The sequence below is a fragment of the Bos grunniens genome, chromosome 15 (genome assembly GCF_055505025.1).
Source record: "Bos grunniens cultivar Pamir isolate PY7600 chromosome 15, Bosgru_T2T1.0, whole genome shotgun sequence".
Lineage (NCBI taxonomy): Eukaryota > Metazoa > Chordata > Mammalia > Artiodactyla > Bovidae > Bos > Bos grunniens.
In genome coordinates, this window is record NC_141179.1 from 28,016,960 (window position 1) to 28,043,982 (window position 27,023).

The 27,023-nt window shown below is 51.7% G+C and overlaps 2 protein-coding genes, 1 long non-coding RNA gene and 1 pseudogene across 13 annotated transcripts in view; 2 read left to right on the top strand and 2 right to left on the bottom strand.

Moving 5' to 3' along the window:
• The first annotated feature begins 1,418 nt into the window (after window positions 1-1,418).
• Window positions 1,419-4,322, top strand: LOC147357502 (apolipoprotein C-III-like; annotated as a pseudogene). The gene is made up of 4 exons (XR_015141874.1): window positions 1,419-1,545; window positions 2,171-2,238; window positions 2,386-2,482; window positions 4,019-4,322. The product of XR_015141874.1 is annotated as an apolipoprotein C-III-like (transcript).
• A 2,129-nt stretch (window positions 4,323-6,451) lies between these two features.
• APOA1 (apolipoprotein A1) lies at window positions 6,452-8,112 on the bottom strand. Its single transcript, XM_086339379.1, has 3 exons — window positions 8,063-8,112; window positions 7,726-7,879; window positions 6,452-7,117 (listed from the first exon to the last, which is right to left on the bottom strand). The coding sequence occupies exons 1-3, from the start codon at window positions 8,103-8,105 to the stop codon at window positions 6,517-6,519; spliced, it is 798 nt and encodes a 265-aa protein (XP_086195505.1). The 5' UTR covers window positions 8,106-8,112; the 3' UTR covers window positions 6,452-6,516.
• Window positions 8,113-8,431: 319 nt separating this feature from the next.
• LOC147357504 (uncharacterized) lies at window positions 8,432-15,575 on the top strand. 3 transcript variants are annotated; one of them, XR_015141878.1, is made up of 4 exons: window positions 8,432-8,737; window positions 13,116-13,245; window positions 14,201-14,274; window positions 14,452-15,575. It is a non-coding gene; the product is annotated as an uncharacterized LOC147357504 (long non-coding RNA). The 3 variants fall into 3 exon arrangements; XR_015141877.1 differs by having other exon boundaries at window positions 14,170-14,274; window positions 14,452-14,579; XR_015141879.1 differs by lacking the exon at window positions 14,201-14,274 and having other exon boundaries at window positions 14,452-14,579.
• Window positions 14,789-27,023, bottom strand: part of SIK3 (SIK family kinase 3) — a 266,066-nt gene continuing 253,831 nt past the window's right edge. For 6 of the 8 annotated variants that reach the window (XM_086339376.1, XM_086339374.1, XM_086339375.1 and 3 more), the window contains 4 exons: window positions 19,868-20,031; window positions 18,847-18,979; window positions 17,616-17,786; window positions 14,789-16,903 (listed from right to left, as the gene is read on the bottom strand). In XM_086339376.1, the coding sequence (XP_086195502.1) occupies window positions 17,629-17,786; window positions 18,847-18,979; window positions 19,868-20,031 (455 nt within the window). In that variant the 3' untranslated portion in view covers window positions 14,789-16,903; window positions 17,616-17,628. The remainder of the gene's footprint in view (window positions 16,904-17,615; window positions 17,787-18,846; window positions 18,980-19,867; window positions 20,032-27,023) is intronic. The other 2 variants (XR_015141876.1, XR_015141875.1) reach the window with 1 other exon arrangement.

Sequence of the window (27,023 nt, forward strand, 5' to 3'; positions counted from 1 at the left end):
TTCTTGAGAAGAAGGCCACCTGCCAGAAGCCCTATTTCTACATTGGAGGCTTATCCTGACTTTAGACTATGCTGTCTGAGGAAGGAACAGGTGTTTGTAAGAAAGGAGAGATTTATTCAGTTCCCTTCATGGACTTTGTACCTATTTCATGTATATTTCACAAGAATTCTGGCCTTCCCTCTGGCTCAGCTGGTAAAGAATCCACCTACAATACAAGAGACCTGGATTCTATCTTCGGGTTGGGAAGATCCCCTGGAGGAGGAAATGGCCAACCATTCCAGTATTCTGCCTGGAGAATCTCATAGACAGAGAAGCCTGATGATTTACAATCCACGTGGTCATAAAGAGTTGGACATGAGTGGCCGACTAACCCTTTCACTTTTACAATACTGGCATATCAGAGGTCTAAGCCCATTTTACAGAGGAGAACATCAAGGCACTGAGATGTTAGCTCTCTGGCCCTGGGTCATATGAATAAGTGCCAAAAGCATCATTTAAACTGAGATTTTCTTGACTCTGAAGTCTTTACATCCAGAAGACAGAGCCCCCTGATCCTGCCATCCAGGCTACAGCTCCCAGTGTGGGCCCAGGGGACACTTCACCCTGGGAAGGACCCAGACCTATGCTGGACAGCCGACTGCTCCTTAGAGCTTGTCTGGCCCCTCTCTCCACTAGACCGGCCACACCACAAACTTGGTTGCTTCCAGTTGTCTGCCCAGCCAGGGCACTACGGGGACTGGTACCTCTAACCTGAGGAGGTTGAGGCCTGAGGTCGAGAGGTACTCAGTGCTGGCCTCAGGCCCAGCGGCACAGTTAGGGTAGGGCCTCAACCAGGAGCACAGATCCTGCCCCCTGGGGATGTTATCAGTGGGTCCAGAGGGCAAGGTGAGGAGATGGGGTGGTAGGATAAAGGCCTGGGGCTCAGCAGCCTTTGACCTTCCTCCACCACCCCCTGCTCTGGGATCAAACAGTTCAAGGAGGCTTCCGGGTCAGCTGCACTCGGGACTGAAGCCCAGAGACGGAGATCCTGGGGAGGGGGCTCCGAGCACTCAACTGTGTCCCACCTCTGCACAAGCCCCTGCCCACAGGCCTCAGCCAGCTGAGTTGTGCCTAGCCTGAAGAAGCCAATCCCCCTCTCACATCACCCCCACTTTGCAGGCTGTTGGCAGGGCTTAAAGTGGGGAAGGACCTGGAAACCAAGGGCAAAGGGATGGATGAGGTTTGTCCCCAATCCCTTCTCCCAACTCACCAGCCTTTCCCTGGGGAACCAGGCTGCTCAGAAGGAATGGGGTAACCCCAGTTCCAAGCCATAGGGGTAGTGGAGAGCAGGGTGGGCACCCTCAGCTTTCTAGAGATTTCCCAACTCCTAGCGGGCCTGGGTGCCTCTGGCTACCCTCTGTCAGGGCCTGGTCTAGATTGATCAGCAGGTGACCTTTGCCCGGCTGCCTGGGCCCTCACGCTGCCCTGTGTCCTGGGGATAATATAAAACAGGTCCGAACCCTCTTGCCTGCATACGCAGGTCGTCCCAAGAAGCAGCCACTCCAGGTAAGGCTCCCTGGGGGGCTGGGGGGAGAAGGAGAGCATGATGGGGAGGGGCCGGTGGGGTTCTGTGCCCAGCCCAGCCAGCGAAGCCTGGAGAAGCACTTGTAGAGCTGAGGAAGCCTTAAGGCTTGATGAGTGCCTCTCCCCAGGCATTCTGGGGAGACCGAGGTCCCTAGGGGAAGGTCACTTGCCCACGGCTACACAGAGCCTAGTGGTGGAGCTGGGATTGCCACTGGCTCCATTTTCTGCTCACTCTGCATGTTTAGGATTAGAAGAAGACTCAGACACCCCAGTCGTGCCCCAGACAGAAAACCTGAGCCCTGGAGAGGGCAGAGAGTCACTCAGAGTCACTCAGCATGTTAGTGGCAGAAACCTGGCCAGAATCCACATGTCTTGATTCCTGGTCTGGGGGGTTCCTGCTCCATGCCCCGCCTCGCTCTCTCTGCCCTGGGTCCCCCAGTCCCCTGTCTGAAAGCCCATAGCCTCCCCCATATCAGCCCTCTCTCCTCCCGACTTGACCCGGCTCAGGCCCTGCTTTAGGGGCCACCGCATCTCCCCAGGGAGGGCCGCCTGGTGGTGGTGGAAGGGGTGGGACTTGAGGAACGGCTCACAGGACCCTTCCCTGCAGGAACCAAGGTGCCATGCAGCCCCGGCTGCTCCTTGTGGCTGCCTTCCTGGCGCTCCTGGTCTTGCCTGGTAAGCAACTGGAGGGGACGGGGCTGGGGGCAGGGACGAGGCAGTTTGGCAGGTGGCTGGGGAATACAGGGCCCTGATGGGAGCTGGGCAGGAGCCAAAGGTTCCCCAGAGGCTGATCCACCCCACTCAGTCCTGCTCTCCTCATAGAAGCTACCAAGGCCGAGGAGGGATCCCTTTTGGACAAAATGAAGGGCTACGTGAAGGAGGCCACCACAACTGCCAAGGATGTGGTTCAGAAGACCAGGTATGCCCTCACCAGGTATACCCCACCCCCAGCCCTACCTGCCCCGGCTCGGTGAGACACTTGGCAGGGGGCTGTGCCTCTCTGAGCTTCCTTTCTCTCATAAAGCAGGCTCCCTCGCAGGGAGAGATGACGGAGGGGCACTGCATCCTGCCTCTCCTCCCTCTGTCGTCCCTCTTTCTCCCTCTTTGCCCTCACTTCCATTTCCTTTCCTGATAATCTGGTTGGAGGTTAGGCCCCACCCAACTCAATTTCCAGAGAAGGCAATGGCACCCCACTCCAGTACTCTTGCCTGGAAAATCCATGGACGGAGGAGCCTGGTATGCAGTCCATGGGGTCGCTAAGAGTCAGGCACAACTGAGCGACTTCACTTTCACTTTTCACTTTCATGCATTGGAGAAGGAAATGGCAACCACTCCAGTGTTCTTGCCTGGAGAACCCCAGGGACGGGGGAGCCTGGTGGGTTGCAGTCTATGGGGTCGCACAGAGTCAGACACGACTGAAGCGACTTAGCAGAAACTCAATTTCAGCCCTGTGTGTGTGTGTGTGTGCGCGTGCCTGTGTGTGCGTGTGCGTGTGTGCCTGTGTGCATGTGTGTGCCTGTGTGTATGTGCGTTTCTGTGCGTGTGTGTGTGCCTGTGTGTGCATGTGCGTGCCTGTGTGTGCGTGTGCGTGTGTGCATGTGTGTGCCTGTGTGTGTGTGTGCCTGTGTGTGTATGTGTGTTTCTGTGCCTGTGTGTATGTGCCTGTGTGTGCGCATGTGCATGCCTGTGTGTGCGTGTGTGCATGTGCCTGTGTGTGCCTGTGTGTGTATGTGCGTTTCTGTGCCTGTGTGTGTGTGCCTGTGTGCGTGTGTGTGTCTGACTTGTTTCAAGTCCTCGGGAACATGTGAGCAAAAGTCGGTCCTTCTTCTCCCGCCTTGCCCCTGCCCACCAGTCCTCTGCTATCCCCACCCACCTTCCCTGCCTCCACTCCACCCGCATTGGCATTTCCATAGCAGAGGTGATCACAAACACTTTTAGTCCTCTAGACCCACTGTGGAGTAGATATTATTTTCACCATTTTGCAGACAAGAAAACCAAGGCTCACTTAACCAAGTGACCTGCCCCAGATCACACAGCTAATCAATCCTCTGATGACTGTTGAAACGAGAGACTGCCTCCCTCTGCCCCACACCACCTGGAGCCACCAGGATGTACAATTCTAGGGGGCATCACTCGCCTCCACTAGAATGGCAGTCCTGACCTTACACATCTCCCAAATCAGTCACTCCTCTCCAGCTTGCTTCAGATCCACCATCTGCCCGCACCTGGAGAAAGTCCAGGTGACCTTGGTTGGGTTCCCATCATTACCCTTGGCATCCTTTCCTGGGGTGCAGCTATCGGGGGTCCCAGCCTGAGGTCTTAGGGCATTGCCGGGTAGGGTTGAGAGGGTGGGGGGAGCGCCAGTGGGGGAAGGGTGGGAGACCCATAGTTGTCACTGTCCAGAGACAACTCTCACCCCCACCGCATCTGCTCCCCTCACTTTTTTGACCTCCAGAGACTGGATGACTGAGAGCTTCAGCTCCCTGAAAGACTACTGGAGCTCATTCAAGGGCAAGTTCAAGTGACTTCTGGGAATCTGCCTCCAGTCCCACACAGTCTCCACCCTGAGGCCGTCTGAGATCTCAGTACCCCAAGTCCACCTGTCTATCCATCCTACTAGCTCCTTGGGTCCAGCAGCCTCCCAGGGCTGCCCCCAAAGGTCACTTACAAGAACAGCATTCTCAGTGCCCTCCCACCCCACCCCAGACCTGGCCCACCCCAATGTGCTGGCCTTCCAATAAAGCTGGATGAGAAACTGCCATGAGTGGGGTGTCCTGCACGAGCCATGTATGTTAGGGCTGAGAATGCACTGGGGTTCTTCTGTGGACGGGCTCGGGACTGCCTCCAACTCAAGCGGGCCTGGGGCTGGTGCCCCAGCCACCTCTTAGCAGCTGGGTGGAGCAAGGTGGAATGGCCTTCCCTAGCCTGCCTGGTGGACAGTCTGGCGTGGGAGCAAAGGGATGCTAGGTCTGGCGAGACTTTGATAAAGCGTCAAGTGCTGTGTAGCATGATTGAGTGTGTGCTCTGTGCCAGGCCTTGCACCTGGCATTTTACATCACTATCGGAGTTGAGACTATGTGTGTTCATCAAAATTCTGGAGTGGACGGGCACTGCCTGGGCTGCATGCCCCCACCCCCACCGCAACCGTACTTGGGGGAAGGAGGCCGAGGGTGGTGGTTAAACTAAGATACACCTGGGCTCTAGTCTTGGCTCTGTCGCTTCATACAGCCTCAGTTTCTTACCTGTAAAGTGGGCACAATGATACATGATCCATCGTAGGTCTGCTGAAAATGAAGGAAGGAATTGAGAGCGTGCACAGCACCTGGCACCTCCAAGGCACCTGGCAAATGGGTGCCCTTGTCACCACAGGCTGAGCTGACTGTCCCCTTGGGACCAGGACTGGAGTGGGGGGCCTGTGTCCTGAGAATTGAGGAGGAGCCCGAGGTCATCCAACACAGGCTGCAGCCCTTGTGTCCTCACCACCCGTCAGATGTTCATGCAGGAGAGTTCCAGAACCACAGACTACCTGAGCAGCTCCCCTCCCTGCTCTTCCGGTAATAAGACTGAGGCTCCCAAGTGTGAAGGCACTTGCCCAGTGTCACTGAGTCAGCAAATAGCAGAGCTTGACCTCAAACCCAGGTGAGCTGCCATATTCTGCTCAACTGACTCAGAAAAAGGCTTAGTTACTCCTATTGTTGTTACAACATAGCTCAAATGGTTAGGAACTAAAAAAGCCCACTCCTTTTGGCAGTTAAGATACACTAGAGATGGAGGAGGGGTAGATTATCCAGCATCAAGGGCAAAAGGCCCTGAGAAGAGAGAGAAAGAGAAGCCCCCTGAGTGCACTGCCCAGACCTTTGCAGATCTTAAAGGCACAAGCTGCTGGGAACACTCAATTACATACAAACTTAAATGCCTGGCCAAATTTTTTTTTTTATATAATCACGGATGCTCATGAGCACATAGGTTTAGAAAGGGCAACCTAGCCCATCCTGCTGTTCAGTCTTCGAAATGAGTTTACATGTCCAAGCTCCAGCTTCTGCATCAATACCACCCATTTAATCTACCCAGGATCTGGGAAAGCATACAGTGAGATGATGGATATGAAAGCAGCTTGGAGATTAGAATGGGCTCGTTACTTGCAAAAGGTGGTGATTATTTTTCTTAGGTCAGAAAATAGGGGCTGGCAGGCTTGGAGCCCCGAGGATGGGGCTAGCACTGCTGGGCCTGAGGAAACAGCAGCTGTTCCGGAGCTGGGTGGGGGTGGAGTGGCAAGAGGCCCTGGTGAAAAAGGATGTGTTTGTTAAAGTACATTTTGAATTAATAAGGGAGGAAGGAGCAAGCACCAAGCCCTTCATTTGAACCTGCCCTAGGAAGGAACCACAGGAAGGTTACTGTGGGAACCTTCAAGTCCATAGACTCATTGAGGTCCCTCCAACCTCAGCTGCCCTTGAGCAGGAGGGCCACGGAACTATGTCCCCTGCGGGGGAAACGCTGGGGACAGGGAGCCCACTTCTCCCAGCAAAGCCACGACTTCCTGCTTGAAGCTCTTTCAGGGTGCCTGCATTGGATCATCTGTCACTTTGCCTGGTCCTCTATTTCCTTCCTGTTTGGGCCTCCTAATGAAAGAGCATCTCCTAGCCCACTCTTCAGACCCCAGACAAGCAGGCCCTGTAACATCAAGGCCCCGAGAGGCCAGTGTTTGGAGCTCAGGACTCCAGTGGGACATCATCAGGTGTCCCTGACCACCGCCCCCTGGAGGCCCCTCCAGGATCCCCCCATACCCATTCTCCCCAAACAGAATTTTTGGCTTTTGGAAAACTTATTGTTTAAAAATCATCATCGAATCTTCAAAAAAAAAAAAAAAAATTACAACCCATCACACGCGTTCCACTCCGGAAATGTTTATTCTAAGAAACCGAAGTGATGGCCAGGGGGGCAGCCCGAGGCATCTCACTGGGCGTTCAGCTTCTTGGAGGCCTCGTCTATGGCGGCCAGGATGCTGACCTTGAGGCTCTCCAGCACGGGCATCAGGCCCTGGCGGAGGTCCTCCAGCACCGGCTTGGCCTTCTCGCCCAGCGCCTTCAGCTGCTCGCTGGCCTTGGCGTGGTACTCGGCCAGGCTGCCGCCGCCCTCCTTGAGCGCCTCCAGGCGCGCGGTCAGCCGCTGGCGCAGGTCGTCGCTGTAGGGCGCCAGCTGCTGCCGCAGCGTCTCCACGTGGGCGCGCGCGCGGTCGCGGAGCTCCTGGGCCAGCGGGCTCAGCTTGTCCTGCAGCTCCTGCACCTTCTGGCGCGCGCCCTCGCGAAACTCCTCGCCCAGCGGCGCCACCTTCTGGCGGTAGATCTCCACCTCCTCGTGCCACTTCTTCTGGAACTCGTCCAGGTAGGGCTGCACCTTCTGCTTCACCTCCTCCAGGTCCTTGTGCATCTCCTGCCTCAGCGACGCTGTCTCCTTTTCCAGGTTGTCCCAGAACTCCTGGGTCACTGGGCCCAGCTGTTCACGCACTTTGGACAACGTGCTGGCCAGGGTGTCCCAGTTGTCCAGGAGTTTCAGGCTGAAAGGGGAGAGAGAGGAGGGCTCAGGCTAAACCTCCCAGGCCCCCAGCTACCCCCAGAGCTGCAGCCCAGCGCCTGTGCTTGCCCCGTGTGAGACCTGGGCACACCTGTGCCTGAACGTGGGGTAGCTGGAGACAGATCCTTAGCCTGGCGTCTCCCATCCACGGTCTCCGCCCCCCCCCCCCCCACTCCCCACTGCATCCCATTGACCAGATGGATGGAGGAGTTAGAAGGAGACAGAGCTGGAGCTGGTTTTGGTGCCCGATCCTGTCTGTCCCCAAAGGTGGGCCTTTTAAGGACCTAGTCTCTACTCTTCCAGCCCATTCTCCTCTCTGAAGACAGCCATCTCTGTTGCTGGCTGGAGCTGAGAAGGGAGTTAAGAACAGGCAGGGGCGGAGTGCAGTGCGGAAAATACTGACCAGACAGCGCTGGTCTGCCCCTTGCTGGGGGGCCCTGATCCTGCTTGTGGATCCCACTCCTTGCTTCTATGGGGCCCATCAGATAGGAGGTGGGGATTGGGCCAATCTGGCTGCTTCTTCCCACAGGCTTCTCCATCCCCCAGCACCGACACCCCCGACCCCTGCCCCAGGCACAAGCGGGTTCTTACTTGAGCTGTTTTCCCAAAGTGGAGGCTTCGAATTGGGCCACATAGTCTCTGCCACTATCCTTGATTGCTTCCACATACACGGTGGCAAAATCCTTCACCCGATCCCAGGATGACTGGGGGTCATCTTGCTGCCAGAAATGCCGAGCCTGGCTCCCTGGGAGGGAGAGGGGAGACCCAGATCAGACCCAGCTCTGGGCCAGGATCTGAGCAGAAGTGCTTGGCAGGGGAGAGGGCTGCGAGGGAGTAATTCTGCTCCCTGGGCCCAGGAGGGTGGTCTGCAGGGGTTCAGGGAGAAGGCTCCCCACAATGGTTGGCTCCCTAGGTTAGGGGCACCTACCCGTCAGGAAGAGCACAGCCAAGGTCAGCACCACGGCTTTCATCTTGAAGGGATGTGGGTGACCTGGAGGAGAAGAGGGGCCCAGCTGAGCAGGGCTTGAAGGAGCCCGTGCACTCTCTACTCACTCCATCCGGGGAGGAGGAGGCGGGGCACAGGGTGGGGAGGGCCAGGGGTCCAGAGCCCCCAGCCTGGGGTAGAGGCTCGGGCCAGCATCCCAGAGCCTCAAATGCCTAGAGCTGGGGAGCGGGTAGCAGCACTTACCTCAATGGCCAGCAGTCTAATCAGCCAGCTCTCCCCCGGCCTATTTATGTGTCCAGGCAGGGCTGGGCTCAGAGGCTGATAAGCCCAGCCCAGGCCTTGCCGCTGCTCACTGGTCCTGGCGATGTGGAACTCAGAGTTCAAGGATCAGCTCTGTCCCTGGGGCCAGACAAATAGAGCAGGCAAACAGGAAGCTCCGGGGGCTGCAGGGCCAGGGATCAAGAGTTCCAGCAGGGGTGGGAGGGGGTGTGTACAGGCGCGCAGGTCCCCAGAGTCGGGGGTCAGCGGTACCGGCCCGTCTCCTCCGTGGGGATTGTGTGCCTGCCATTGTCCATTGTGCCATCGCAGCGGGTGAGAGGAAGGAAGGAGGAAAAACACAGAGGCTGCCAAGGACGACGGGACTCCTCCACTCAAGAGGTATTCTCCCCTGCTGGCCCCTCGCATTCCAGGGTGATTATCTCACCCCCACCCTGCCCCAACTTCACAAAGGCAGCAGAGGTTGCTCCCATCAAGGCTGTCCCCTCTCTCTCTCATCCCCACCTCGCTCCAGGCCCTCGCAGACCTCCCAGACTGGAAAGCAAAGGGAACCTTGTGCTTGGAGGCTGCCTGGGGAGAGAGAGGACGGTACTCAGGGGCTCCCAGACTTTGAGACGTCTAACATTTCCAAACACATTCTAGAGACCAACACAGAGTTGCCAACTTTTCATTTTGTCATCTTACGCACCGCCACTCCCAGCCTGACCCAAACCCTACCATCAACTGTAACCAGCCGTAATCTCTTCCAAACCGATTTTTTTTCAAGTCTCTATTGAATTTGTTACAATATTGCTTCTGTTTTAAGTTTTGGTTTTATGGCCATAAGGCGTGTGGAATCTTAGCTCCCTGACCAGAGATTGGTACACCCCCTACATTGGAAGGCGAAGTCGTAACCACTTTTCCTCCCACGGAAATTCCAAGATTATTTTTTAAAGAACTTCCCTGGTGATCCAGTGGTTAGAATTAAGGGCTTTCCCTGCCAAGGGTCTGGATTCCATCTCTGGTTGGGGAACTAAGATCCCTCAAGTGGAGAGGCATGGACAAATAAAAAAGATTTTTTAACACCTAAAAAGGGCATAATCTCAGAATAAAGGACAGTTGCTTAAATAGGATACATAGATCTTTGCATTGTTCATTTTGACCTTGCATCCCACACAAGTGAGAATGGACACCATCCCTGAGGGATGGCTGATGTCGAGGAAGGACCTCTGGACTGCTAGCAGCAGGAGCCTGTTCTCTTATTTCATTCATTTTTGCCTTCAATTTGCAAAATCCTGGAGGAAGCTCATGAGCCCGGTATGCAATCTGAGTTTGGTTTCTTATCAGTAAAACGAAGACAAAAATGGGGGTGGTTGGAGGACAGACCCGGGGAAGTCAGTGCTGTGTGTTCATTGGTGTTTGCAGTGACATTTTCTAAGATTTCTCCTGGAAGGTGTGAGACCCCCAACACCAGGTTGCTGACAGGGCCTGGGTCATAGAACCTGTGAGCATGCAAGCGGAGAGGATTTTGAGATCAGCCTCTCTCCACCCCCATCTCCAGATGAGGAAACCGAAGAGTGGAGGAATTTGCCCAGTGTCCCTGATGTCCCAGGGCATCGGAGGCAGGGCTGCACTTAGAACCCAGGTCTCCGGACTGAGGACCCAGGGCAGAAATGTGCCCTGTGCCACCTACCCAGGAAACTCCCTAAGGTTCCAGAACTCAGCCAGGGGCTACCGTCTGCCAGATGCCACAGTGGCGGGGCTCCAGGCCTCTCCCACTCTAGTAGCCTCATGCCTTTCTCCCCAGAGGGGAAAGCTCTGGAGCTGGGCTACCTTCAGTTCGAATCCCAGCTCTCCCACTTGTTAGCTGAACCTCCCCTACACCTCAGTCTCTTACCTGTTAAGCGAAGATAACAATAGTCATCTCCTAGAGTTATAGTAGGCGAAGCAAGTGGGTGGAGAATAATGTCCCTCCACCCCTGCCAACATGTCCATGTCCTGCTCTCTGGAACCTGTGACTGTTCCTTTAAGTTGCAGAAGAGACTTTGCAAAGGTGATTTTAAGTCCCTTGAGAGGGACTTCCCTAGTGGTTCAGTGGTTGAAGAATCTGCCTTCCAATGCAAAGGACGCTGGTTTGATCCCTGGTTACAGAACAAAGATCCCAAATGCCCTGCAACTACTTGGCCTGTGCATTCTGGTGCCACAACTAGAGAGTCGGCGCATGACAGCAAAAGATCCCATATGCCACAACTAATAAATAAATATTAAGGACCTTGAGATTAAGGACCTTGAGATGGGGTGACTCTCCAGGGTTATATAGGTGGCCATGTCATCACAAGGGTCCTTACATACACAAGAGGGAGGCGGGAGGGGCAGAGTCAGAGAAGATGGGAGATCAAAAGCAGAGGTCAGAGGGATGTGATTGTTGGAAGGGGGCCATGAGCCAAAAGATGCAGGCAGGCTCTAGAAGCCAGATGAGACCAAGAAGAGTTTCCTCGGAGCCTCCAGGAGGAATCAGCTCTGCTGATGCCATGCTCTAGACTTGCGTGACCCTTTGTGGACTTTTGACTTCCAGACCTGTGCTGTAAGATTATAGCACTAAATTAGAACATGCATGGCAAAACTGAAAGTGCCTGGCACTGAGTAGACAGTAACTGTTCTGCACCCCAGCACCCCAATTTCTGGCCTTGTGTCCCCTGCTCCCACTGAACACACTCACACCGGCAGACCAGAGCTATGAATGACTTCAGTCTCTGGTGGCAGAAGTAGGGGAGGGGTAGGAATCACATTTTCTCCGTGTGGCCTTGACACGCAAATGCCCAGATGAGGGGGTGACCTACACCCAGGGGACCCAGCAGGGAGGAGGGCTGCCACTTAGCCAGCCTAGTTCCCAGCCCTTGGTTAGAGAGTGGGAGGGAAGCCGGTTCCCTGCTCAGGGCAGCTCAGGGATGTCTGGGGATGAGAGGTTCCTTTCTCAGCCTGCGTACAGAGGACCACAGAAGCTTACCACTTGGGTGCTGTTTTGCCCTGCTTTAACTGAAATGATGGTGGCAAATCTGACAGCTGCCAGTACTTCAGTGGCCAAAGCATTTTCACAATGAACTGAAAGGCCAGCAGGCCAGATATTCTCCTTGTTTGGCCCATGAAAAGCCTGCAGCTGAGAGCTGCTAAGAGTTGCCTTATGACCTTCAGCCATCAGTGTTCAGTGCTGGCAGGAAGGGAGTCAGGGGCCTGGCTTCTAGCTCTATGATGGTTGCCTGTTGGCCAGCAGCAGCTGGGCCTCCGACTCCCAAAGCCCTTTGGGAGTTTGATAATATCTTACCAAGCTGGAAGCTTTCTTTTTATTTATTTTTAAACTTTTTATATTGGAGTATAGCCAGTTAATGTTGTGATAGTTTCAGGTGAATAGCAAAGGGACTCAGCCATATATATACATGTGTCGATTCTCTCCTAAACCCCCCTTCTACCCAGGCTGCCACATAACACTGAGAGTTCCCTGTGCTGTACAGTAGATCCTTGTTGGTTATCCATTTTAAATATAGCAGCATGTACATGTTGGGCTTCCCTTGTGGCTCAGCCGGTAAAGAATCTGCCTGCAATGCAGGAGACCTGGGTTCAATCCCTGGGTTGGGAAGATCCCCTAGAGGAGGGAAAGGCTACCCACTCCAGTATTCTGGCCTGGAGAAGTCCATGGACTCTATAGTCCACGGGGTCGCAAAGAGTCAGACACAACTGAGTGACTTTCACTTCACTTCACCTGTTGATCCCAAACTCTCTCTCTTCTCCCAGTTCTTCCCCCCTCCCCGGCAACCATAAGTTCATTCTCTATGTTTGTTTCTGTGGAAGCTTCCTTTTTAAATATGTGGCTGTATTGTTAGTCACTCAGTCATGTCCGACTCTTTGCAATCCCATGGAGTGTAGCCCTCCAGGCTCTTCTGTCCATGGGATTTCCCAGGCAAGAATCCTGGAGTGGGTAGCCATTTCCTTATCCAAGGGATTTTCCCCACCCAGGGATCAAACCCAGGTCTCCTGTATCACAGGCCGGTTCTTTACCGTCTCAGCTTGTTCACTAGTGTGTCTGCTCCATCTCACTGTAAGGTGTTTGGCTTAAGTCAGCCCATGCCCCTCCGTTACTAATATTTTGGAATAAGAGAGACTTTCTGAACAGAGGGCGATGGGAAAACCACAGCCAACAGCAAATGGAGCACATCTCAGGACCAGACTTGGGGTCCATCCAGTCACTGTCAGAGGCACCAAGTACCTGGACTGGACTAGCTGTTAAGTGGCTGCAGGGCCCACCAGTGTCGGTCCTTAGTCTTACCACCCTGTTCCCCTGATGTGGGGGTCTCCCCAGTTACCTTACTGAAGTGGGTCCCCTGGTGTGTGTGGGAGTGTGGCTGGCTGGCTGCAGGAGTGGATTTTGCTCAGGACTGGCCACTCATTTTACAATTGGTGTCTCAATGCCATACTGGTCGGTCTGCGCTGGGAGGACTCTGTTCCCTGCTGGGTCTGGCACATAGCAGACACTCAGCAAATATTTGCCCAGTGAACTATTCTGCGCCCCAGAATCCGGAGGGTTACTTCAAAGAGCGGGCTTGCAGAGGAGACGCAGGAGTCTTGCACATACAGCCTGGATCGGGGGACCCTGCTCAGAACATTTACTCCGAGTGTTTAAGGTGCAGGTCAGGATGGGAGGCTTGAGGTTGGGAGGTCTGGATCAACTGGGGAGGGAGGAGATCCCCATCACCACCACCCCTGTTCACTGATAATCTTCTTGCAGCTCCTGGTGATAAACAGAGCCCCAGTTTAGACCCCAGCACTGGGCATCGTAACCAGAGAAGAGTCTCTCCTGCCCTCCTGCTTAGGAGACTAAGGTCATGGCAGAGCAGGAATGGAGGTCTAGCTCCTCGGTAGGTACACCAGCCTTCCGAATCCTTGATCTGTGCAGGTGGAGTGGGGTGGGTGCGGTGGGGAAGGAGGATACCTCAAAGTCAGAAAGATGAGCAAGGACCTGTCGGCAAGGCTTCCACCTTCACAACTCAGACCCCTGGGTCCCCATCTAGCAGGCAGGCCCGAGGCCTCTGACCTCATCTCCAAGGCATTTGGGCTGCCTGCGGCAGGGCGTGGCACCTTCCACAGAAGGTTCTTCCAGATTACTTGAAGGCATCTGGTTTATCTGTTTGGTTTCAGAGACACTCTCAGCCTTCCAAGGGAGTGTGTACAGACTAGAAGATTCCCCACCCCCTACCCCCAGCCCTTTTTTAAAAAACACTTTATTTTGTCTTGGGGTAGAGCCCATTGACGGAGAAGGCAATGGCAACCCACTCCAGTACTCTTGCCTGGAAAGTCCCATGGATGGAGGAGCCTGGTAGGCTGCAGTCCATGGGGTCGCTAAGAGTCGGACACGACTGAAGCGAGGCAGCAGCAGCAGCAGCAGAGCCCGTTGACAATGTTGTGGTAGTTTCAGGTGAACAAGGAAGGGACCCAGCCATACATCAGAAGACCCTTCTTGAGAAGGCTCTTTTCCGCTCTCAACAGTCCCACAGTGACCTTCTAGTCACATGGACTCAAAATTGATTTTCTAAGTTCCCTCCTTTCCCTTGTCTTTCTATGAAGTGAGGTTGCTCAGTCGTGTCTGACTCTTTGTGACCCCATGGACTGTAGCCTACCATGCTCCTCCATCCGTGGGATTTTCCAGGCAAGAGTATTGGAGTGGGGTGCCATTGCCTTCTCCAGAGGACCTTCCTGACCCAGGGATCGAACCCAGGTCTCCTGCATTGTAGGCAGACGCTTTACCGTCTGAACCACAAGGGAAGTCCTTTCTATAATCTCAGTATTTCCAGCTGCAGTGATCTTTCTTCATAGAAGGCTTCTAGCAGCTATTTGTGAGCCATGGCTGGGACCCTCCAAGAAATTCTACCCTGTCCTCTGGAGTCCAGGTATGGAAAAAGGGGAAAACTATAGCAAAAGTCCCCTTCTATCTTAACACTTAGTTGGTGTCCATATCACTGGGTTGACTGAGGTCACTCCACAGACGCCCCAGCCTCTGCCAGCTCTTTGAAGTTCTCCTTCTACTCCTTCAAAAGTATCTTCTCAAGGAATCTGTTTTCCATCAGACTCAGCAAACTGCAGTGTTCGCTTCTGAGGGGGCAGAGTCCAAGCCAGGTGTCCGATGACCCAGCGTGAGGTCCAGTTCAGGCTTCTGGAGAATGCTCCTCTCTCTAGGCAAGGTGAGATAAAGCAGAGCTCAGGGCCCCACCCTACACGTCCTCAGCCTCCCGCATTCCAGCTTCCAGCCTGAAAGTTTCTCCCAACTAGACTCCAAACACAAGGCGAGTAACATATCAGCGTAAGATCATAGTCAGGTGTTTTATTTTCACAATCCCCTACTGTCCAACCAAGTTACCAAGCTGTAACTGCCCAACAAAAAATGACTAAAGGTCTTACTGCAGCTTGGGTCTGGAGATTTTTTTTTAATCCTTTTTTAGTTCAACATAAATGAGAAAGAAAAAATACTCTGACATTTTCAAAGAACAGAAGTAGGAAAGTATATTCATATACGTTCAACATATACTGCGCATATTGGTTACTACAATACAAAGCAATGATTCTTTTAAAAGTGTAGTTTGCAAGATGGCACGGTTAATAGGCTCACTGGCTTTCGTCTGGGTGCTCGCTGGGGGCGGCAGTCTGCTCGTCCATCAGTTCCGTGAACAAAACAGGCTGAGTGTGTGGTCGTGGCCGGCAGGGGCGTCAGAGCAGCAACGAGCCCAGAGAAGTCAACAGTGGCTGTTCGGGCTCTCTCAGTTGCTTCCAGAAGGTGAGTAGCTGGTGGCTCCCACCAAGTAGAGGGGATGTGGGGACCATGGAAACACGGAGAAGTCCCAAGAAAGGCTCTTGCACTGCAGAAACCCACTCGAGGGATACTGGGTCCAGGAGCTGAGCTGCCAACATCAGAGAGAAGGACAAGCTACATGGGGGATCCTGGCAGCAAAACCAGGATGGCCATGCTGGGCACCCGCTTTCTCCTGTGCAAATTCAGGATGAAAGATGAGGAGGGGCCAGGGGACCTGTTACTCTGCCTCCCCAGAAAAATGGATCAAGAGTATTTAATTAACATCTCTTCCTTGTTTTGAAGATCAGAAGGCGATAACCCAGATCTTCTGCCAGCCCCGCAGCCAGCAGAGAAGACTTTGGTTTCTAACGGTGAAGGAAAATAAAGATAATGACACAAACAATAGCTATTGCATATGCACTGCTTCAGCAGGGAGGCGGGGCGCGCAAGGAGGGCACTACATCTGTCACTGGCACGAGTGAGAACCGCCCACAATTACAAGGTCTAAATAAAATACTTTGAACAAAAGGTGCAAGTCACAATTCAAATAGAACAGAATCTGGTTAAACATTTCTCTTTTAAACAAAAATTTCTTTTGTTTGTATTTATTATTAATAATAATAACAATAATAACAATAATATCAACATTTACGAAAAACAATTCCTACATGATCAAGAATTAAAATAAGGGGCTGAGGATGCGCAGAGAGGAGAAGATTAGGAGGGTGGCAGGACCCAAGACAACCTCCTGTTCTTCTTGCCTGTGACAAAGAGGCTGAAAGGGAAAAGCATTATATATATATGGATATATATATGTATGCATGTATTATGTATGTGTACAGATACATACATATATACATGGAGAAACAACCCTTGTTATATCACAATATACCATGAGAAGGGAAGGTGACACACACACAGTACCACCGTTGGGTGTTCAGTCCACGGGCAGAACCAGCAGGGTGATAAGGGCAACCAACTTTCTGAGTTACAAGAGGGGAGCGGAGTTACACACCAAAGAGATATTCCAATTGGCAACCCATCAGCGCCAGGCCACTCTCAGCCTCCATGCTGACATTCTTGTGTGATTTTGGCTTGGCCAGACATGTTTGTTAGTGGATCCCAGCAGAAAAGACCTCTCCAGGTTCCAGGCTTGGGGGTGTCTCTTTTTGCTCTGCAAGGGCCAAAGGCTGCTGCCCCTTCCCTCTTGTCTCTTTCTCCAGCCACTACATTCCAGAGTATGTTGCCCTCCAGCTTTTGCTTCTGTGTAAAAGCAGTTCAGGCACTGAAGGGCACTCTGCAGACAGGCTGGGGAGGGGAATGGCTCTGGGCCCTGGCCACCATACGCTAACTGCTTTGCTCTTCTGTCTTAAAAGGGAAACAAAAGAAATAAGAAAGAAAATCACCTCCCAAAGAAAACATACCTAAAACCAAAAACAACCAAAAATAACCCAAACCAAAAACCAAACCAAACCATCAACTCAAATACACCAAATACACTTTCACAAAAGGTGGCGAACATGGATTTCCTGTTTATTTCCTTGGTGACTTGGTCATACAGGCGAACATGGCAAAACCCCCCTCAGAACCCAAAAGAACAGCACACTGATGAACCAAATGGGAGGAAAGGAGCCGACATTCTGGGTGGAGGGAAAACAATGGCAATTTGGCGCAATGCTGCTAGATACTGTTGGTTTAAAATCAACCTTTTCATTCCCGCACTGTACATAAACCTGCAACAGAGCAGACACAGAGAATTAGTTTGAAAAGACAAAGACTCAAATATTCCATTGAAAACTTTCAAAAAAATGGTTCACTTTACCTCAGATATTTTAGGAGGATTTGCTGTACTGAGGCTCTAATACAGATTTGCCAGATGGCTTAACTTTCATCGAGTCTTGTCTGTCAATGAATTTTCAAAGACAGAACTGATACTACCTGTTGTGTATGTTTAGGCATTACTCCTCCAAAATCGGCCAGTTGACCTGTTTTCTACTGCTGGCCTCTGATCACAAATTTCTGGTATATTTTTCCACTTGCAGCACAGCCTTAGAAAAGATCTGGCTAGACATGTATTCTTGCTGAATTTCATCCTTTAGGACTGAGTTCAAGAACCACCTCCTTTTCCATTACTGTGGCCAGAAGTCCTGTCTGTCCTCTGAAGCTCACTTACTCTTTGAAGGCTATGGCACCTATAACGTGCCTTATCCTCAACAGTTCGACCAAGGGACCATGGCCAGTATTTCTTCTATATGCCCCCATCTACCCCTCAAACAATTAGCATGGTGCTTAATGAAGGAGCAGAAAGATGCAAAAACCTTGGCTGGAGGAGTGGTGTTGTCAAGGTCATTGGCTCAAAGTGCATATGGAAGCAATCTCCTGATGGGATCAGGAGCTGACACTGAGCCAAAGGGCTGGTTTGGCTCCGGTCAGGGTGATACTCACTTTCCATCTTTTGCTACACGCCTGCCTGTTCCATGCTGAAGGAGACCTCGGGGTGCTTGTAGCTGAGCAGTATGTCTGTGATGCAAGTGGATGGGTAGCAAGAGGAGTTTAAATGCTGGCTGCCATCTGTCAGGTCTGGGTGCTCCTGACCTCCAAGACTCTCCCCACATTCTGCAAGACCAGAGAAAACTTGGGAGGTTTGCAGGGAGATTGGGTGGGGGGTGGGCAAGAGGTAGACAGAGGAAGAGAGAAGTCTGAAACTTCTGCAGCCCTGAGTTCTAGTTCAGAGCAGGCCCTCAGTTTGGTTAGCGACCATGGCTGGGGACCAAGCTTCTTCCTGTTGCCCCCACTGTCCATTTCCCCCTCTTCTTTACTGTCTCCCATTGTCAGGCTGTCAGCTCCGTGGTGTGGGATAAGACAGCCTCGTGCTGGCAGACCCTGACACCTGGGCACACTCTGTGCTCAGGGCATGGGCCTAAGCACTTTAAACTCCCAAGCACAGGCTTCCCAGGTGGTGCTAGTGGTAAAGAACCTGCTTGCCAATGCAGCAGACGTAAGAGACATGGGTTCAACCCCTGGTCAGTAAGATCCCCTGGAGAAGGAAACGGCAACCTGCTGCAGTATTCTTGCCTGGAGAATCTCATGGACAAAGGAGCCTGGTGGGCTATACAGTCCATACGGTCGCAAAGAATCAGACATGACTGAATGACTGGGCACGCATGCAGGAAGCTAGCAACTGCTCCCAGCACAATCGAGGACATGGGCTCTATTGTTTCTGTCACTTTACAGAGGGGGATCTTGGGGGTCAGAAAGGTTAAGTGCCTTAACCTGTGGAGCCAGTACAGAGCAGTCAGGATTAACTGCAGATCCATCCACTCCCGGGTCTGTGCTTTTATCAGCTAAGATCCCCTCCCTCTACTGGTTCTAACGGGAGGCAGACATTAGGACACGGTGCCTTCTCCTCAGAACCAGAACAAGAGTAACTGAAGGAGCATCTGAACATGCATTACAGACAGGACAGTGACGGCCCTGTGCTCAGTCAGGAGCGGGGCTCCTCCGTGCTCTCACACTCAGTGCAAGAGAACTGGGAAAAGGCGGTGTCCAAAAGCCCACGGGGATGCTGTGGCTTCCCATGGGCTCTTCCTACAAGAGGGGAGTGGTCACTGGTGAAGAGGGAAGGGGGGGTCCCTTTAGAAACTTCTTTGGGGTGCCCATGCATAATGCCCCTTACCCTCGTTTTCCCCGTCCTGGAACTGCTGGCTCCCCATGAGCGATGACTGACTGAGAACTGCATCTGACATCCGGGCAGAACTAAGTGCTTTCCCCGCCACGAGACTCATGCCAGGCAAGTTGTCCAGCTGCACCTGCAGAAAACAATTATTAAAAGAAGTAAAGAGAGCCGAGAACGCGCCTTAAGAGACCGCTGTGCCCTTCAAAGGAGCCCAGGCAGAGGGCGGCCTCAAGCACCGTCCCAAGCACCACTTCCCAGGCCCCCTTCCTCTGCAGGGCTATCCAAAGGGGGATGCTGTGCGGGGAGCCAAGGCTGGGGCGGGGGTGCGCGCGGGGAGGGAGGGGCACAGGGAGTCTCAGCTGGCGCCCCAGACATCTACATGGCATTCCAACACCAGGTTTCTGACCTGGCTCAAGGCCATGAGGAGTCTCTTAGGGCAGCAGTGTCCAACAGCACTCTGTTCAAGGACAGGGATGTTCTCTGTCTGCCCTGTCCAAATCGAAAGCCGCTAGCCACAAGTGGCTACTGAGCCCTGGAATGTGACTAGTCTGACTAAAGAACTGGGTTTTACGTTTTATTCTGTTTTAATTACATTTAAAATTGAAAGGTCACATGTGGCTGGTTGTGGCTGTATTTGTGCCGCCGAAGAGTCTGCCCTAAGGCAATAAAGCTCTGCCAAGTGGACTAGCTCCCTTGAAGTCTGAATAAATTCAAGGCAGCTGCCAGAGTAATAACTGAGAGTCTGAAGGCGCATCTGCTGGGGCCTGTTTCAACTGTCTGGGGAGAAGTTCAATAACTAAGACTACAGGAAATGGATGCTCTTGATCCTCAGCTTCCAACGTGGAGCTCGGCGTCAGCAGAGATTCTCCTGGAATTTCAGGCTTGTTACAGTGATTCAGAGACATACTCCCTGAGTGCTCAGGGGCGCTGGACTCTGATTGAGAACAAGAGACACCACCCCACATTCCTAAGTTCTGCTTTCAAAGACCCCGCTTCCAAAAAGCAGGAGGGGCCGACGTACATAAGCATCGTCGCTGTTCTGGATGGTGTGATGTCTCTGGAGGGTGCGGGGCCTCTGGTGCTCGCTGACTGAGGGGTGAGCGGGGTACCCAAGTCCATTGTGATCTGGCAGCTCCATCGCTTGTCCAGGAGAACTTCTATCCATGCATTTCCCTAGGACGGACTCTGAGGAGACAGAGCAAAATAGGGTCAGTCAGCAGACCTAGCACTTCCCTCAGTCCACTCTCACCAAAGCAGCATCTTGCAAGGCACAGTGGGCCAGGGCGAGGACCCCCACTGGCGGGCCACTCGGCCAACCTCAGCTGGCTGGTGACGCTCGGAGGAGCCTGGACCAGCCTGCCAACTCTCGTCCTTCCTGGGCCTCTCTCTGCAGGGATCATTCCCTTACGAGAAAAAAATCCATGTATTAGTGGTTGGCTGAACCTTTTCTTTTCTCTTCATTTCTCTGTTGATTTGACAGTGCTATGTTCCCAAACCTAGATGCACAGGAGAATCATTCTTGGACCTTCAGGACCTCTAGCCTGGGAGAATAGCTTCCACCCTGTGGACACCTCTCTCTCTTCCCTTGGCTTCCCCTCCGTACCCCGCCCAGTCCTCTCCTCTCCTCCTCCGACTCCAGCCCCAACTCCTTTCAAGGGTCCTCCTCTCTTTACCTCTATCCTTGACCTTCTCACTCTCCCCACACTTACTTTGGCAATATCATCTATTTTCATGGCTTCAACTACACTGCTTCTATGTAAAGAATTACTAAATGCTCTTTTAAGCTCCAGATCCAAAATTCTAACTATTTACTAGATATCTTTCCCTGGATGGCTGAACAACATCAAACACTTCACAGGTTCAATTCTGAACTCACCAGCTTCCCCACAACCAACACCTCCTTTCCTAATCTTCTGGGTATGAGCTCATGGAGTCCCTGCTGATTCCTTACTCCTGATTCCACATCACCTGAAGTCTGAAGAATCTGCCTCTCCAGTGTTGGTCACTTTAATCTCTTTCTTTCCAGTCTCATTGCTTTCATGCAAGTTTGGTTATCTCCTGCCTGGATCACTATAATAGGCTCCTAATCATTCCTCTTCCACGGCCCTACAAAGATGAACCTTTCTATAGTGGAGCCCAAACCCCTCATTTTCACTGGCCCAGCCTCTCTTCCAATGAGCATCCCACACAATTCACCCCTACATTCTAAGCTCGTCAAAGGGGACCACTCACGATTCAGTGCATTTGCTTTCACCTTTCTCTCTCCCTGGAAATGCTTAATCTTCTACTTCCATTCCTGCCAGTTCTAATCAATGTATCCTTGTAGGTCCATCTCAAATGTTATCATTTTTATGAAACTTTCCCTTTCAAACAGAAATAAATCATTCTTTCCTTTCATTGTCAGAAGACTTTATTAGACTCTGATTATGCTAACATTATTCCTGGCACCATCTTCAATTGTGTATTTGTGTTAATGTTTCATATTAAACTGTAAATTCTTTGAGGACAAGAATTATTACATGCATGTTTATGAGCCTTCAGTATTCCAGAACACTGTCCGATACCAGTGTTTAATAATATTCTAACTGATATCAATAAACTCTCTTAATATAGGTCAGTCACCTGTCAGAGTCACGATGGTCAAGAAGACAAGGATGGTCAAGAGTACCAAGGCCACACCAAGGTTGACAGGGTCCTCCTGTTGGCATGTCTGGCTCCAGTCCTTAAGAGTCTAGCACTTGAACATGTGTTTTCTTTGGTTGGTTGGTTTTTCTGGGTTAAAGTTCCCTGGCAACCACCGGGCTTATCTCACAATGAACGGTACCTTGGTGAGACCAAGTTTTTAAACAAATTTTAATGGGAAACACAGTCCTAACGCTAACTGCACCAACCCAGTATCTATGTGAATAATGAAAATAACACGGGCTGCTTGAGTGATGTGTAAAGTATTTCAGGTCTCTATATTCAAATGGTCTCCTTAACCATCACGGTGAGGCCAGGGCTTAGGGGCTGGGGCGGGACAGGAAGGTAGAGGAATGAAATGACATGCACCTTGCCGGTAATGCAACGGAGAGGAATGGGAGCTTCCAAATGACCGAGAGGAAGGCAAGTGAGACTAAGCTGCTCTGTGGGATGAGGTCACACACCTGCCAACCAGCCCGATCCCCGTCAGTGGGCACAGTGCGTGTGCTGGCTGCAGGTCCAAATGAAGGCCAAGGGCAGGAAGTGGTGCAAGGCTGCCTCTGGGTGATATGTAGGCTAAACCTCCCTCCCTACCATCTCTCTCTGTGAAATGTGTTTTTATTCCTGAGAATGGGGTTTCTCCACATCTGAACACCCACCCTCCTTTTGGCCCTGCCTGCGGGAAGGTCCCATGGATTCCGTCCTCGCCTGCCCTCACCTTCCTTTTGGCCCTGCCTGCGGGGAAGTCCCATGGATTCCGTCCTCGCCTGCCCTCTTTACAGCCTTCAGGTCTGGTGTGCCACTGAGACAGACGGAATCTTTCTTGACAAATCTCATGACACACCTTCCTGACTCCCCTGCCTAGGGCTCAGAAGCCCCAGGCCTGGATCCTGGCTTCACCAGAATCCCTGGGCGAGTTACCTGACTTTACTGGATCTCGCTCTCTTCATCTGCAAACAGGACTCACTCCACAGGTCTGTGGAGTGCTTACTTGAATCTGGTCCTCTGTAAGAGCTCAGTAAAGACTGGTATTATTTATACTCATTTCAGAGATGTTATTTCTGAGAGGATGGGGCACAATGAACCAGTTGACAAAAACAAACAAGAAGATGATTTTATCACAGAATCCTACTTTGGGAATAATGGGGCTAGTTTACCACAGGTAAGTGAACAAGTGAGCCACTGAAAATTTAATTTCCAGAAAAGAAGCCTCTGGTTTAGGAGATATAAATACGAGTTAAAAACTAGATGAAAGGGAGTTCCCTGGTGGTTCAGTGGTTAAGACTTGGCGCTCTGGGGCCCGGGTTCAATCCCTGGTCAGGGAACTAAGATCCTGCAAGCCTCATGGCCGTGTGTGTGCTCAGTCACTCAGTCCTGTGCAACTCTTTGTGACCCCATGGACTGTAGCCACCAGGCTCCTCTGTCCCTGGGATTTTCAGACAAGAAAACTGGAGTGGGTTGCCACTTCCTCCTCCAGGGGATCCTCCTGACCCAGGGATTGAGGCCAGGTTTCCTGCACTGGTGGGTGGATTCTTTACCACTGAGCCACCTGGGAAGCCACACAGCACAGCCAAAAATAAACTTAGACAAAAAAGAAGCGTGTTAATGGGGTTGGGTAGCAAACCAGGGGTCTTTCTGTTCAAATTCAATATAATTCACAGGTCAAAGATCAGGAAGGGCTGGCACCCTTGGCTTGGCAGATATGCTTGGAAGGGGAAGAATGCGAGGCAAGGGGGCATAAAGAGAAGAACATAAGACTAAGAATTCAGGGGATTTGAAGTCAGGTTCCAGCTCCATCACAGTGTATGAAATTGGACAAGTCATTTAACCTAACCTCAATTTCCCTATCTGAAAAATGAGGGTTGTTTGGGGGCTCAAGAGATAACAGGTGTCAAAGGGCCTTTCATAAATTGGAAAGGACTACACAAGCAAAGTAATTATTTTTAGTAAGAATGCTGAGTTTAGAGGGCCCTTGTGGTGATGGACAGGGAGGCCTGGCGTGCTGCGATTCATGGGGTCCCAGAGTCAGACACGACTGAGCGACTGAACTGAACTGAATGTGACTCTATAGAGGAGATCCACTGACCAGTTTGGCAAGGGAGGCACTGCGTGTTAAACAGACTAACCCATTGAGCAAGGAACAGGAAATTGAGGCTCAAATCTTTGGCATTCTTTATGCCAATTCAGCAGCTGAAGGAACTGTCAAGCTCACCAAAGGATGCAGAAAGAGGATGCCAAGAGCAGGATTCTCAGGTATTTACCTAAGCAAAGCTGAGAAAGTACAGAGGAGGCGAAGACCATCTGATCAGGCAAGGGGAAAAAATACACAAACGGGCACGATGCACACCGCCCACCTACCTAGGGAACCGTGGGGCAGCTTGCACAACTCTCTGTGGAATCTGTCAATGTTGACTCGTCCTTACTCATTTACTGGGTCTTAAGAGAAAATGAGAGAAGTGCATGTGTGCATATCCCTCTCAAAGGTTCTGGAGGGTGAGCCCTCCCAATCTGCCACCATTTCACCCCTCTATGGGGCCTGAAGTCCTCCAGGGCTGCTGAAGCTGAGCAGGCTCAGGGAAAACGTGGTCTTCTCTGTGAGTTCAAGCTGGTACTCTCACTGCGTAAACTGTTATGCTATCATATTTAATTTCAAAGTTAAAAAAAAAAATCAAGTGTATGTAATAACTTTCATAGGGGGAGATAAACCTATTTCTACTCCTGGGGAACAGAAAGGGAGATTACAGGCAGCATGGGGCATGTCTAGCCCTGACCTTCTACATATTTCAAACAGACCTCTGGCAGGCTGCCGGCTCAGCTCTCTGGCAGAGCCTGGCCCCACACTGATTGGTGGCAAGTGGCCATAAAATAAGTAACTATGGCCATTGATAGGATGGCATTTAATTCTCCTTGACTAACATCAGCAATCCCTGATAAGCTACCCTTAAGAAGTTTTAGAAGGACGACACTAGCTCTGCTTCTTATAATTACATCTTTTACAGCATTCATTAAGCAGTGCTTCATGTTAAGGCTGTTTATGAGCTTGTCTGCCCCCATCCCCCCAGCATAAGCTCCCTGAGGGCAGGTTCTCTAGCTTTTCATCCCTGCCTTCCCCACTGGACCTAAAATACAGTCTTATGTGACCTAATCATTCAATAAGTTTTGTTGACTTTGCTCTGTCATAGAAGCAACAGATGGAATGTTTGGGGGCTAGTGTGTGACTACACAGATAGAAGGGTATCATTAGAGAAAGCAGGAGGCATCCCCGCCACCCACAAAGATAAACAAGGATGAGCTGCCCCCACGTGCCTGCAGGGCGGTAGGGGGAGAGCATCACAACCCTTTCCTGGCAAAAGGAATGGCAAACTATCTGATGATTCTTTGTTGATGTCAAACTGCAAGTTCTCAAGTTCTTAAGAGTAGAAGCATCTGAGGTTAGGGCTTCCCAGGTGGCTCAGTGGTAAAGAACCTGTGTGCCAATGCAGGAGATGTGGGTTTGATCCCTGAGTTGGGATGACCCCCTAGAGGAGAAAATGGCAACCCACTGCAGTATTTCTGCCTGGGAAATCCAATGGACAGAGGAGCCTGGTGGGCTAAGTTCTTGGGGTCGCAGAGAGTTGGACACAACCGAGGGACTGAACAACAACAAGAGCATGTCAGGTTAAAGCGGGGAGAGGCTGTGGAGTCCGGTTTCTCCTGTAAAAGGGATCATGAAACACATGCCCAGCGTGGTTGTGAAAAATAAACGAGTAACTGACTGGAGCGCACCAAGCCCAGAACAGAGGTACTACAAACACCTTCTTGGAGCGGGCACCTAGCCAGCATCCCTCACTACACAGATGAAGACAGGGGGAGGGGTTATGCGCCAGGGGGTCACAGAGGAAGCTCCTGTGCTTAAGGTAAGGACAGTGGGGACGCCTCAGTATAAGAAGTAGTTTTAAACATGCAGACATACATTCCCGGAGGGTTTCTAACTCTGGAGCAGCTTTGGGCTTCCCTAGGCCATTTTTTCTCTATTGCATTATCGAACTGTACTGGATCCTAAACCCACGTGGTAATCAACTGGGGGCTTTATTCATTAAAGATAATTGTATATATGGTTCCAAAAGTCTCAAAACATAAGTGGAAAGAGGTTAGAAAGAGGCAAGGTAATAGTATTCAAGAAAAGGCATAAGCTAAGTTAAAGAGTAAACTAGGCAGACACAGGAAGGATTACCTCTAGCACACACTGGCAAGGGGGACAGGAGGTAAGATTATGGCCTCTAGGAAAGGTCTTATCAAAGGTCAGGTAAAGGAGATCTAAGAAAAAGGAGGATTTGGGGGCAAGCAAACCTGATCGTGGTAGTGGAGAATCCGCCTGCAGTGCAGGAGACCCCAGTTTGATCTCTGGATCAGGAAGATCCCCTGGAGGAGGGAAAGGCTACCCACTCCAGTATTCTTGCCTGGAGAATCCCATGGACAGAGGAGCCAGGGGGGCTACAGTCCACGGGGTCACAAAGAGTCAGACGTGACAGTGTGACTAAGACTTTCAAACCTGATCATGAGGCAACAAGAACAGGGTATTTTTGAGCTGAAACCTTTAGGGGTGTATTTACAGCTGGATTCTTCCAGAAACCTAAAGAGAAAGAGACGCATGCAGAGAAGAGTGGTGGCGATGGCGGTGGGTCTAAGAAGGCAGGGAGAAGGGAGAGGGAGAAGATCGCAGGCGCTCAGCTTGGGGAACGGTAGGAGGGATCTGTCAAGAGACTCCTGACTCATGTGTTGGTCTGAAGTGAACTGATTTAAAGCTGCTGGATCCAGATCAGACTCTAGGTTTCAGGAAGCCTTTGCCCTTAGCTTCTAATTCCTTCATGTAGACTGCACTTCAAGGAAGGCAGCTTGTCTCCCCCTAAAACATTCCTGAGACACTCTCACCCATGGCCTTTCCTCATGCTTCTCCCCTAAATCCAAACAGCAAAATCCTCTTCATCCACCAAGTCTGTGTGTGGTCAGTGGCTCAGACATGTTTGACTCTGAGACCCCATGGACTGAAGCTCGCCAGGCTTCTCTGTCCATGGGAATTCTCCAGGCGAGAATACTGGAAAGGGTTACAAGCCCTCCTCCAGGGGATCTTCCCGACCCAGGGCCTGAACCTGCATTTCCTTAGTCTCCTGCACTGGCAGGTGGATTCTTTACCACTGGGCCACCTGCGAGGTCACCAAGACCTCACTCAAATGTCACCCACTGGGGGAGACCTGGCTCTGCTCTGAAACAGAACTAGTCTCCCCTGGCTCTGGTGCTCCCACAGCACCTGAACTTGCCACGTTCTGCTTTCCTTTAGGCACTAAACAGACCCGCAAGCCAGCCAAAAGGGGCGGGGCTCCTCTGACAATCGGAGGACACGAGCACGTTCAAGCCTCCTGGTCTCTCTGTATATAGTCGTCACAGAGCAGGGAAAAGTGAAAGGAATCAAGAGAGAATCATTTTGAAGAAAAATATTTCAAAAGGTTATTTCCACA